The sequence below is a fragment of the Cyprinodon tularosa genome, unplaced genomic scaffold, assembly GCF_016077235.1.
Source record: "Cyprinodon tularosa strain WSP-4 unplaced genomic scaffold, ASM1607723v1 ctg598, whole genome shotgun sequence".
Classification (NCBI taxonomy): domain Eukaryota; kingdom Metazoa; phylum Chordata; class Actinopteri; order Cyprinodontiformes; family Cyprinodontidae; genus Cyprinodon; species Cyprinodon tularosa.
In genome coordinates, this window is record NW_024039338.1 from 465,298 (window position 1) to 477,914 (window position 12,617).

Consider the following 12,617-nt stretch of genomic DNA (forward strand, 5'->3'; position numbering starts at 1 on the left):
AAACTCTGGAGTACTTTTTTGATATCTCAAATGCATCTGGAGATCTGGGAGGCTTCTTGCTGTCTGCTGACATTCAAATAATGGAGGTCTATGGCGCCCGAGACAGAAAGGTCCATAAAAGTCCACAAAAACGTGTCAATATTCCTCCATACTGCTCGTCCAATGTATTCCAAGTGTCCTGAGTGGGTAGCATCCAGAATTTACTCTAAACGAAGTGATTTAGAATGTTTTTAGAGCCTAAACAGTAGTGTATAGGATTTCCTAATAGCGCCCCCATGCGCGCTCACGATTCTACGGAAGCCGGCAGACCAAACCAGCGCATTCAGCTCGGCAAAGAACTCCTGCTCTTCCTCAACACTGAAGTCCTCAGACATTTTTCTTTCGTTGTTTCTTTCTTTGCACAGGTAAACAGCACATTTCTTCTTCTACGCTTGCATTATCGGCAGAGCAGACGCTGAATGCGCACTTTCTTCCGGTTTGGTCTGCCGGCTTCCGTAGAATCGTGAGCGCGCATGGGGGCGCTATTAGGAAATCCTATACACTACTGTTTAGGCTCTAAAACGTTCTAAATGACTTCGTTTCGAGTAAATTCTGGATGCTACCCACTCAGGACACTTGGATTACATTGGACGAGCAGTATGGAGGAATATTGACACGTTTTTGTGGACTTTTATGGACCTTTCTGTCTCGGGCACCATAGACCTCCATTATTTGAATGTCAGCAGACAGCAAGAAGCCTCCCAGATCTCCAGATGCATTTGAGATATCAAAAAAGTACTGCAGAGTTTTGTTCAGCATGGGGGTGAGTAGAAAATGAAGGCTAATCATGTTTTGGGTGTACTATTCCTTTAAACTTAATTATTTTGGCTGATGACACTAAACTGCATTGTTTTGCCCGAGTAAAAATATAGATTGGGAAAATTAGGTCGGTTTAGTAAAAAGATTGGTTGAACACAACTTCCAACCTGATTAAAATAAAAAAAACATGGAAAAACTATCATGTTTGAATAAAAATGACTAACACCGTTCATTTTGTTCATCATTGCCCAATTTGCACAAACACTTTCACTGTCTGCTTGAGTTTATTTCAATAAAATGGCAGATAAACTGTGCACCTTAAATGATTGCTCTAAGAAATTTTACACTTAAAAAAAAACTTATAAAAATGTTATTATACACACCAACCATTAACAATATCAAGGGAACTTAAAAGGGGAAAAAAAGAAAAAACAGATGCAAAAAAAAAATCACATTTTTTTATTACAAACTGTAGTTCTGCTGTCCACCAGTAGGTGGTGACATGTTCACATGAAGCGTCATGAACTGTGGGGATCGTTGAAGCAATTTGGCCAAATGGTTCAATGCCTCATGAGGCTTCATCTCACCATCACTAGTAAATACACTTATTTTAAGAAATTTTGTACTTATTTCTAGATGGTTTTTGCAGTGAAAGCATGATGGGAAAACCGAAAGGACCATAAGAAACTGGCAGAGTGACAATGACTTAAAGATTAATTAAAATTATGAGGGAAAAAGTGATATTTAGGTGATTATTGTGTTGGGTTAAATTAAACAATTTTTCTTTTTTTGTTTCTGGGGTGAATGGTTTCCTGTTTGCTTGCTTTACTCCATATCAGTTGGTGGCGGTAATGCACTTCTCACAAGTTTGCCAACCGCCATTAAACCTCACAAGAAGAAGAAGCAGGATCTTGAAGAGGTCTGGAGCTCCCAGGTGATCTCACTTCATGTGATGACATTGGGAGGCACTAGAAGCTCAAGTGGAACAAAAGCAATGCTGTTTCAGCTCTTAGTGGTTCTTCTGTTTGTTGAACAAGTAAAAAATGGTGAGAAGTTAGTTTGTAATGTTACATTGATAGAACATTCTGAAGACAGGAGTCTGTGCTTCCTCAATGTTTTAGTATAAATGCAAATAAATCTATGGGGAAACAAAGTTTAAGTTACTTAATCAAAGACTCAATTTATTTTTCCTCAGTTCCTGTAGTTGACGTCAAGACATTACCAATGGGTAACGTTCAACCAGAGACTTTGGAAGGTAAGGCCACACTGTTTCTGGTTTTCATTTCAGCTACTTTTTGGTCAGTCTTTAGGTATATTGCAGAGAAAGCTTTCTCTTTTCTTTTAAGAAACTTTAAGCAATACCTTCCTAACAACTGTGATTTTGTTTTTGTTCTCTCCCCCCAGAAATAGTCTCTGACAGAATCGAATTGGTGGAAGGAGATATGTTGATGTCGGTAAGAGCAAGCAACACTCACATTTGCCTTTAATGCCGTTTTGTTTTGTTATAAAGGTTCATTCAAACCAGCAAAATGCCAGCAATGTCCATTTCTATCTATTACTACAGATGACTGTTCATAAACATTTTACAAAATGAAATCTGCACTTCAATTTCTGTGGAAATTAGTTCTGAAAATTTCAAGACAAATAGATGGGTCATTTTTTTTAAATTGACATTTTTTCTCACTAGTATTTAGTTGAACAAATGGTTGTAATTTTTCATGTATACTGGAACAGATTGAAACAGATCCTACAAAACCAGGTGTTTCATTGCAAGGTGCGGCAACCAGGATTTGGACTAGTTTGTCCATTATCATGGATTTGCATGTGGGTGTTAGGTTTGACATTTGAAAGCCAAGACAATACCTCAAACCTCTTGTTCTGTTAATTAAATTTAATTCAGTTTTATTTCTATAGCGCCAATTCGTCATCTCAAGGCACTTTACAGTTCACCAGATCATCCAGTCGAATTGGTTCAAAGTTTTCTAAGGAAAACCAGTTGATTGCATTGACTCTACAGCAATCCCTCACACTAAGCATGCTTGTAGCGACAGTGGAGAGAAAAAACTCCCTTTTAACAGGAAGAAACCTCCAGCAGAACCAGGCTCAGTGTGAGCGGCCATCTGCCGAGGCCGACTGGGGTTCAAGAAAACAGAAGCATAGACACAAAATGCAGCTGTAAAAGGCGGCCCCGTCCAGGAAACTCCCAGCTAGGCGCAGACGAGCCCCGAGCCAGCTCCCATGTCAGAGGATGAAGAGAGCACATCCAGTTAGTCACTGAAAAACAGGCCAAGCTCCAACGTCTATAAACAAAGGTGTTGATTGCAGCAGCACAGCTGATATTTCTCTCCAGGATGGAGTCACAGCCAAACAGGAACAAACCAGATGAAGCTACTATGAGAAAAAGCAGAGAGAGCAGAACGTTAGAGATTGAACTAACAGATTCTGCAGAGTGGGAGAATAGAGAGAGAATGATGAAAAAGGGGTCCCTATGTCCTCCAGAAGTCTAAGCCTATAGCAGCATAATTATAGAGATAGCTCAGGATAACCTGAGCCACTCTAACTATAAGCTTTATCAAAAAGGAAAAGTTTTAAGCCTAGCCTTAAAACTAGACAGGGTGTCTGCCTCACGGACTAAAACTGGTAGTTGGTTCCACAGGAGAGGAGCCTGATAACTAAAAGATCTGCCTCCCATTCTACTTTTAAGCTCAGATTTTACATTTTGTTACAGAAACGACTATTAAACCAAGCAGACATGCTAATCACTGTCCGCAGTGATGATTGATGCTGTGTTTTAGAGCATTTTCACACCTGCAGTTTATTTACTTTGTTCCAGTCAGTTTGAGTTGAATTAAATGTAAGTTGTTTTTTTTTTTATGGGAGGGTTTGGCTTCTTTTCACAAAAATGTCAAGTAAACCAAAACTCATCATTACAAAAAACATCAGAACTTTTAGTTGAAAATGTTAAATTCGTTTTTCATTTTTGAATTTAACGCAAAGTGATCTATGTTTTCTGAAAATTATTTTTCAAAGGATTTCTTACAGGGCTTTAAGTTTTGCCGAAAAAAAGAGCTTTTTTTTTGGTTTGTTTTAGTGCAGATTTGTGCTTCAGACATGTTTTGTATGAATAGTTTCAGAGCGGGGCTGACCTCCATCTGGCAAGCTAATAGGCGAACGCTACAATTTTTAGCCATTTTTTCTTATCCAGATTTGATCTGTATTGCAGGCTGAAGTGTTAAAAGTATTAATGTTCATTACTTACGTAGAACTTGTACTGTTTAAAAACACTTTTGATAATTAACTTAACCTTTTTATTCCAGTAAAAGAACCATTTTTAAAATTAAAGTTTAAAAGTAAGTTTATTCTCTAACTTCTACAAAATGGTTTTTAATCAGTAGGATTTCTACTTGGGCAATAAAAATGAATACTTTTGGCTCTGGCAGTGCATGCCATTTGTAACGGTATAAAGTTCAAGTAATTAAAGGAAAAGTCCGGTCAGCAAGGAATGATGAGTGGATCATTATTTATACCTAAAACTAATACATTTGCAGTGATTTAATGAATTTAGAGTTAATCAGTTAAAAATAATCTTTGTCGTGATCAAAGTCCGGGAGCGGCCATTTTTGCCCAAATAAAACACCTCACTCCTGCCCTCTTCTGGCAGTGATGTCACAGTGCGGTAAGCCTAGCGCCATTCTTCCCACTTGGAGGACTTGGATAATAGCGTGTTGTGACAAACACCAGATACAGCACTGGGACTTGATCAACAGCCGATACCGCACCGTGACGTCGCAAACCAGTAGGTGGCAATAGTGTTCTCTGACAAACATGGATGCCTCCAGTAAAGTACATTTAAATAAAAAATTACTCTTAATTAAAAACACTTGAAGTATATAATCATTTCATATTTAAAGTACTTTCAGAAGTTTGAATTCTGAGTATGATCTGACTTTTCCTTTAAGACTGAGGAAAAATTGCCGCCATTTACATTTCAATCCACTGCTTTAATCTACATAGTTTGGTGGGTATTTTTTCCTGTACAAAGCAAGCTGGCCCTAAAGTACAAAAATTGTCATAACATTAATGTCTCTTCAATGGGGTGCCACCCACCACCTAACACACCACGTACAGCATATAACGGGTACCCAGACTGATTACATATCCATAATTGCATTTTAGAAGAAAATAACTTAATTCATGTAGAAACCATCACCTGTATACAAAAAGAATCAAGTCTTGGGTCCAGATTAACACATAGACAAGGAGCAGTGTAAAGTAGTTGGAGAACAAATAAGGTTTTATTTGTTTGATACAATTGTCCTTTTGTACAATTTAATTATATTTCAAAACTCTATGTATGTTCTTGTGCTACACAGTATTTTTGTGCATTATTATTGTGATTGAAGCCACATGATGCCGATGTGCATAAACTGCATACCAGTTTATTTGGTTTTAGTGACGCAGTTATGGGGCGCCATCTGTAAAGTTAAGCAGTCAAAAATTAGGAGCAATATCTATGGTTAAAATGAATGTAGAATAAAATCTGTCTAATTTCAGCTGAAATAAGAGGATTATGCCTACTGATTTTCAAATATCAATGTTGTAATATAAGATACATTTTCAGACCAGTATGTGATGTTCCTCTAGTGCAGGCTATTTTTTAAAGTTGAGCTTCTCCAGTATGATTGAATATCAGCTGGTTATTTAGACGGATTAGATACTTATAGTTATCCTGCAAGCTGTGGCTGAACATTCATCTGATCTATTAACTTCAAGCTTTAAAATGGCTTTACCTTATGATCGTGGTCTCGCTTCCATTTCCAGGGGTCCTGCAACTAGTAATATCTCTTTACCTAAACGTCTAAATGAAATGACTGAACCGCAGCTGGCAGCAGTCTGTGTGTGGAAGCAAATATACATCTAGAAGTTGCTGTCGTTCTGAGACCAGTGGCTTTAGAGTACATATACTTTCATAACCCACTGCAATGCATACATGGCTCTATTTTTGGGTAAAAGTATGACCTGTATGAATATGTATTGGCTATTTAGAGATTCTAAATTGCATTTGGGTTTTAGTGTACATGAATGGTTTTGTCTTGTTTGTCATATGTGTTGCCCTCTGATGGACTGATGGCCTGTCCACTGTGTATCCGGCCTGGCCCGGTGATGCCCAGATAGGCACTGACCTCTCGGGGATCCAAAATAGGAACAAGCGGGTATAGCAATGGATGGAATGTGTTTAGGCATAGACATCCTGTTTTAATGTCTTAACTTTTTAAAACTTTGTTGTCAACTGGACACCCGTAACCTTTTTGTACACGTCTTGTTTGCATTCCAGACAGACAGGAATGCTGTGGGAGATTCTTGGCCAACTACAGCCTTACCATATGAGATCAGCCCAGAAATAAGTAAGTGCCTTGGATGTAAACTAGAAAAACACAACTAATGAAATGCTTTCTAACAAACGCTTTCTTTTTTTTAAGAGCATAGAACAGATGATGTAATTGCTGCAATGGCTATGGTGTCTGAACACACCTGTATAACTTTCCATAGGAGAGAACCCACTGAAAAAAACTATGTGCTCTTCGAAATTAGCAATGGGTATGTGGAATTTTCAACCAGTGGAACTCAAAACAAAACATATTCTCAGTTTACTCAAGTGAGATTTGGGTTCAGATTTGCATAATGTTCTCCAATAAAATCTCATCTGTCGCCCCTTAGCTGTGCTGCACATGTGGGCTTCATGGGAGGTCAGCAGAGTGTGTTTGTCGGACCATCGTGCAATGTCGGAAACATCGCTCATGAAATTCTTCACAGTCTTGGTTTCCAACATGAACACACCAGGTTGGACCGGGACGATTATATTGAAATTGTTCAGAGCAACATAATCCCAGGTAAAGTGTAAATGTCTATGATCTGATGGTGGTTTGGCTTTCATGCATTGGCAAATTAAAATTAAGTCTTAATCCTGGTTGTAAATATTTAAATTGAACCTGAATAAAGAGATGAAGCCAGATTCTACACCAAAACAACTTTTTAAATGGTAAATACAAAATTAGGGAAAGCAAAAAGTGCATTAAATTTAAAATAGGAAACGCCTTTATTGGTTTAGTGGGGAAATTAGTTTTACAGCTGCAAATATAAAGGGATGTAGGTCAATTAAATTAAGTTTATTTATATTGCACCAATTAACAGCACAGGTCATCTCAATGCACTTAACAGACAATTAAACCAGATCATACAGTCAGATTGGTTCAAAGTTTTCCACCTAAGGAAAAGAAGTTGATGCATCAACTTATTGACTTGAAGGCAATCCCTCACACTTTGCATGCTTGTAGTGAAAGTGAAGAGGAAAAACTGTTTTGACAGGAAGAAATCTCGAGCAGAACCAGGCTCATCGTGAGCGGGATCTGCCGAGGCCGACTGGGGTTAAAGGAGATGGATGCAGAGATACAGAAATAAGCAGAGATACAAAAGGCAATTTTCAACCAGCTCTGCAGGCGGCCCCGTCGGGGTAAAACACAGTAAGGGAGACGAGCTCCGAGGCAGCTCCCATGTCAGAGGATGAAGAGAGCACATAGTCACAGTCGGAGAAACAGGACTAAACTGAAAAACAGGCCGAGCTCTATCATCTATAAACAAATCTGTTGATGGCAGTAGCACAGCTATTTCTCTCCAGCATGGCGTCACAGCCGAACTGGAACAGACCAGATGAAGCTACTAGAAAAAGCAGAGAGCAAAAATTGCAGAATCGGATAATGTAGATGAATGATGAAAAGGGGTCCCTATGTCCTCCAGCAGTCGAAGTCTATAGCACCATAACTGTAGAGATGGCTCAGGATAACCTGAGTCTAGCCTTAAAAGTAGACAGGGTGTCTACCTGATGGACTAAAACTGGTAGTAGTTAGTATAGTAGCCTGATAACTAAAGATCTGCCTCCCATTCTATTTTTAGAAATTCTAGGAACCACTAGTAAACCTGCAGACTGAGAGCAACATGCTCTGTTAGGAACATAAGGAACAATCAGATCTCTGATATCAGATGGAGCTTGGCCATTTAAGGCTTTATATGTGAGAAGGATCTAACATTCTATTCTGGATTTAACAGGAAGCCGATTAAGAGAAACTAAGAGGGGAAATATGATCTCTTTAATTTTTTTGGCTGCAGCATTCGGGATCAGCTGAAGGCTCTTAACTACAGTTTGTGGACTTGATAGTGCTGTAAATAACTGTTATATTCAATGTCCTGCCAGCTGGGACGCCATATTATGCTGTGATACTTTAAGATGTTTGTTGCCCTACCCTCCTGGGGTGAAAAATCTCCTATTAAGTCGGATATTATTCAGACTGTCATTTTTTTCTATGAACACATGCCCTACTAGCTGTGTGTAAGAACAACAAATGAAAGAGTGATTCGAGCACTAATCATGGTCAAACAGTTAATTCTGCACATACATGGAATAAATTCATCACAACTTCTGTTCAAAATAAGAGTATAACAAAAAACATTCAACTCAAAGTCAAACATATTTCAGTTAAAAACTCTTGACTAAAACTAGTGAAACTAAACTATGTACAAAGAGGAAGGGAAACATGGTTGAAAACCATATTACAGTTCAAGATGGATTTTGTTTGAAAACCAAAGTTTATCTGGAAGAATTTGGGATATGATCAAATTAGCTTTTCGCTAATTTAGAGAAATTGAAATGGTTTCAAACCAATTCACAATGCAAATCCACGAGGTGAATAAAACATTATTGTGGCCAAATAATGTTTTATTAAATAATTTTCTTAATCAGGAACCAATAACCTTTAGTTAAATGATTCTTTACCCTCTTTGAAATAGCTAGCAGCGAATAGACATCACGATTCCATTGAATAACGTTTGGTTATAATTTGGTAATGGAAATGTAATGAGCATATGAGGAAGACATGAACATTTGTTATATCATTGTTTAAACCCTTAGTGAAAAAGCTTGTCCAAGCTTTAACAGCTCAAAACGTATTCCTGTAGAGTAGCGTGCGATACATCTGTTAGCGTTTTCTTTACTTATCAGTAAGCGCATGAAATTATCAAAATCAAAAGTAAAGAGAATTGGTCCTAGCACTGATCCATGTGGTACACCACAGGTAGCCCTTGAGCATGAGAAAGATTTATCATTGATGTGAACAAACTGAAATTGGTCGGATGGATACAATTTGAACCAGCTGTTCCATTGATTCCTACAAAATTTCCAAGTCAACAAAGTGCAGGCCTTATATTCAAGACTTTCAGCAGCCTTGAGTATTTTCAATGTTTTTTGACCCAGTGTGCTCTAAGCTTTAGTTTGAGATTTTGGTTTATTTGAAGGTCCAACTATGTTAACGCCTGTAGTGTGACTATAGACCAACTGCTGCATGGAGACTTTTGCTGCATTCAGGACCATTGTCCAGATTCCTTTCTCAGTTATGGAATTTTTTATCAAATCAACTTGTTTGCAATCCTTATCATAAGGAATTAATCTTATTTCTTCTGAGGTCTTCCCTTATTGTTTTTAACATTAGTATATTTAGAATAGAGCAAAACTTCTCAGACAAAAAACTATTTTTGTTAGAATCTTTTTCTCAAGTTTATAAAGAATTATTTTATGAACTAACTTTTACTGTAATTATTCATATTACAAGAAATGAAGATTAAAGAGGATGTCTGCCTGTACTTTGGGTCTACATGGTTTAAGCTACTGCTGGTTCAACAGAATGATAAAGCTCAAGGTAAACTTGTCTAAAGTGTTTTTAAATAATGTTGTTGTGAATGTTTTAGGAATGGAGAAGAACTTTAAAAAGATGAGTGGGAAAACGTTTTCTGTTCCATATGACTACAGTTCGATCATGCACTATGGAAGGTAAGATTGTTTTAAAGGTTTAGTTAAAAATGGCTTTCTCGGTAAATTTGTATTTATTTCTATACTGTTCATTGGACATTTTTAACAGATAATTGATGCAAAAATCAGCAGTCTTGCCGTTTTTTTTGGGCTCTTCTGAAACATGAATGACAGTTGGCCCTGAGGACCAGGGTTGAGCATCTAAAACCCCGGTCACACCTTGACAGTTTAGACCAGCGAGTGCCCTCTGACGTACGGAAAATCTGGCAAAAACACTGGCATACGTTGGATAAGTTCTGGGTATGTTTTAAGTTATGAACACGCTGGCACACGTCGACAAAGTTTTGAGCATGCTCAGAATTTACTGACGTTGTGCTTAACTTATGCGTAACTTATCTCCGACGCATATCAACGGCCACGGCCAACCTGAGCAATGCCCTGGCCACCTAACCGTACTCCGCCAGATGGATTTGCTCCGCATATACATCTGGAAACCTTCCGTTGCAGTAATTTTGGGAAGGGGCGAAAATACTGGTTAGCTGATTGGCCTATGTTGGTGATAGACGGGCCAAATAAACCAATCAGATCAACGAAGCATATGACGTACTAACAGAGCGACGACGAAAACACAACCACAAGCCAGGCTACTCTTGCCGAAACCAGTCGGGAGAAGAGCAAAAACATCTTTTCCTCTGAGAAAAGCCTCCAGAGCAGTGTTTTGCTCTTCTTTCAGTGAAGAAATACTCAGTAATTCCGATAAAACTTGCTCGATAGCCACGCTAACGCTAGTTTCATCGGCTGAAGCCGCCATGTTCTTTAGACTGAACTCTCGCGCTTCTCGTTGCGTCACACCTCAACCCGCCTCAAAGCCAACGCTGATTGGACGTTCGTTTGGTGAACGGCTCCAAATTTTCTTCAATGGAGAGTAGCCAGACTGATTAGCGAGTGAAACCTTGAAAGCTCGCGAGATCAGGATGGTCTCGCGAGGCTACTGGCCACCCACTCGCCGGTGTAAATTGTAGCAGCATCAGTTTAGTGTTTCATCTCATTATGCCAAGCCAGTGACTTAGGATTAAAAATCACACAAAGATGGTTTCAGGTTCCACCCCAAGATTTTTTTTGTCTAATCTATCATCCATCGCTAGTCTGTATATTTCTCTGTACGATCAAAATCTTTCTGAACACAGATTTTGCAAATAAGGCTTATTCTAATAACTCTTTCCTGTGGCAGAAGTTTTTTTTCTTCAAATGGAAAACCCACGATCATCCCCAAACAAACCGTAAAGGAAATGGGACAGAGGAATAAACTGATGGAAACGGATATCAAGAAAATCTTACTTCTCTACAACTGTGGTATGTTCCAGAGTTGACCTGCTCTTAATGTGAACTATGACCTCATTGTGTTTACCAGTTAGGCATATTTTGCATTCAAGGATGGTGAGAATAAAAACGGGGGTGGGATATTAACAATAGTTCTAAAACCAAGAAATGTTTTGATAAAGCATTAAAGGCTGAATCTATAATCGGTTCCTAAAGACTTATTCTGTACTAAAAGGTTTATTTAGATTTCTGCCTTGGAGTTTCAAGTTTTGTTGGATATTCTACTTATTCAAAGAATAATCTTATTTATTTTAACCCCTTCCCACAGATTCTTTAAAAGTAAAGCCTGATGTGGAAAGCTGATTGAAATATCTCCTGGAAGAACCTGAACTAAGCCACCAGAGGGGATGGCTACACCAACGGAGAGCAGAACTTAGACTTATCTAAATGTTTTACCATAATTTAAAATAAATTGTTACTTGAGTTTGGTTGTTTAGTTTACTTTGCTGCTTTTGTCCATGTTTTTATTCTTTTAGGTAAACAAAAAACGTGTCTGGCTACTTAAACATTTGTGAGACTTTAATCACGAGGTTATGCTCGACTGATGTACTCGGGTGGGGGGGGGGATTTACCATTAGTCAATACTAGGCAGTTGCCTAGGGCCCCAAGTTCCTGGGGGCCCCATAAAACTCTGTTTACATGTATGGTAAATACAACTATTCCTTATTTGTGCAATTTAATTATGTTTTGGATAATAATCCTTTCCCTAAAATGCAATCATATTAAGTCCGTCTCAGGCCCCTCCCCCTTCAGTGTCCACCATTTTGGATCAGGCCATTTGCTGCAAATGTTCAGAAAGGTCCAAACAGACAGCAGCAAAGCATTTGAAAACGATGCAAAGAGCAGTGTTGCTAACTTAGTGTTTTTGTTATATTTAGTGACACTTCAGACCCCTCTAGCACTCTGATTTCAAAAAAGCGCCTAGCGCAAAATCTAGCGACTTTTTTTTCTGATACTGGAGACTTTGGAGACAACATCGAAAAGCGGCAAACTCTGCTCTCCAGAGCGAGTAGATTGGTAACCCCGCCTCCTGCTCTCTATCTTGTCTGCTGTCATGATTCATGCAGCTATTATTTCATCCAAATGAAAAATGGAGAACAGATAAGCAGATCATGGCTTGTCTACAGTGAAAAGGACTGGGTTATTTTATTTTATGCCTTTTGTACCTTTTTGGAAACAAAGGAAGCAGAAATCGGCTAAGTGAGCTTAGTGCTTAGAAAAAATCCTTCATTCCTTTTGAGATGGCATGAAAAGTCGACTAAGTACAAAACAGGAAAACGACAAGAAAAGGGGCGAGAGGAACAAATAATCCATGTCTATTCTATTAAAATTTCTGTAATGGGTCAGGTTTGTGTTTTCTCAATTCAGAGGGCCCCCTGCCTGTCTTTGCCTAGGGCCCCAATTTTCCTAAATCCTCCCCTGGATGTACTGTGTTTTATATGTATATTTTTCTTTCTAAACTGTGGTACTGATCAATTCTGATGCAGCTTCCAAACTGTATAGCTTATCTTTTTCCCCTTGGTTCCAGCATGTAGGAATCTTGGGTTTTTATATTCAGGAATACAGCTTAGGCCATTTCAAT

The 12,617-nt window shown here is 38.5% G+C and overlaps 1 protein-coding gene across 1 annotated transcript; it reads left to right on the forward strand.

Annotated features, from left to right (window-relative positions):
* The first annotated feature begins 1,699 nt into the window (after window positions 1-1,699).
* LOC119797759 (astacin-like metalloprotease toxin 5) lies at window positions 1,700-11,458 on the forward strand. The gene is made up of 10 exons (XM_038306968.1): window positions 1,700-1,844; window positions 1,994-2,053; window positions 2,203-2,252; window positions 5,970-6,011; window positions 6,134-6,203; window positions 6,279-6,396; window positions 6,517-6,689; window positions 9,595-9,676; window positions 10,887-11,008; window positions 11,304-11,458. Exons 1-10 carry the CDS (start codon window positions 1,751-1,753, stop codon window positions 11,336-11,338), a joined length of 846 nt encoding a protein of 281 aa, XP_038162896.1. The 5' UTR covers window positions 1,700-1,750; the 3' UTR covers window positions 11,339-11,458.
* The last annotated feature ends 1,159 nt before the right edge of the window (window positions 11,459-12,617 follow it).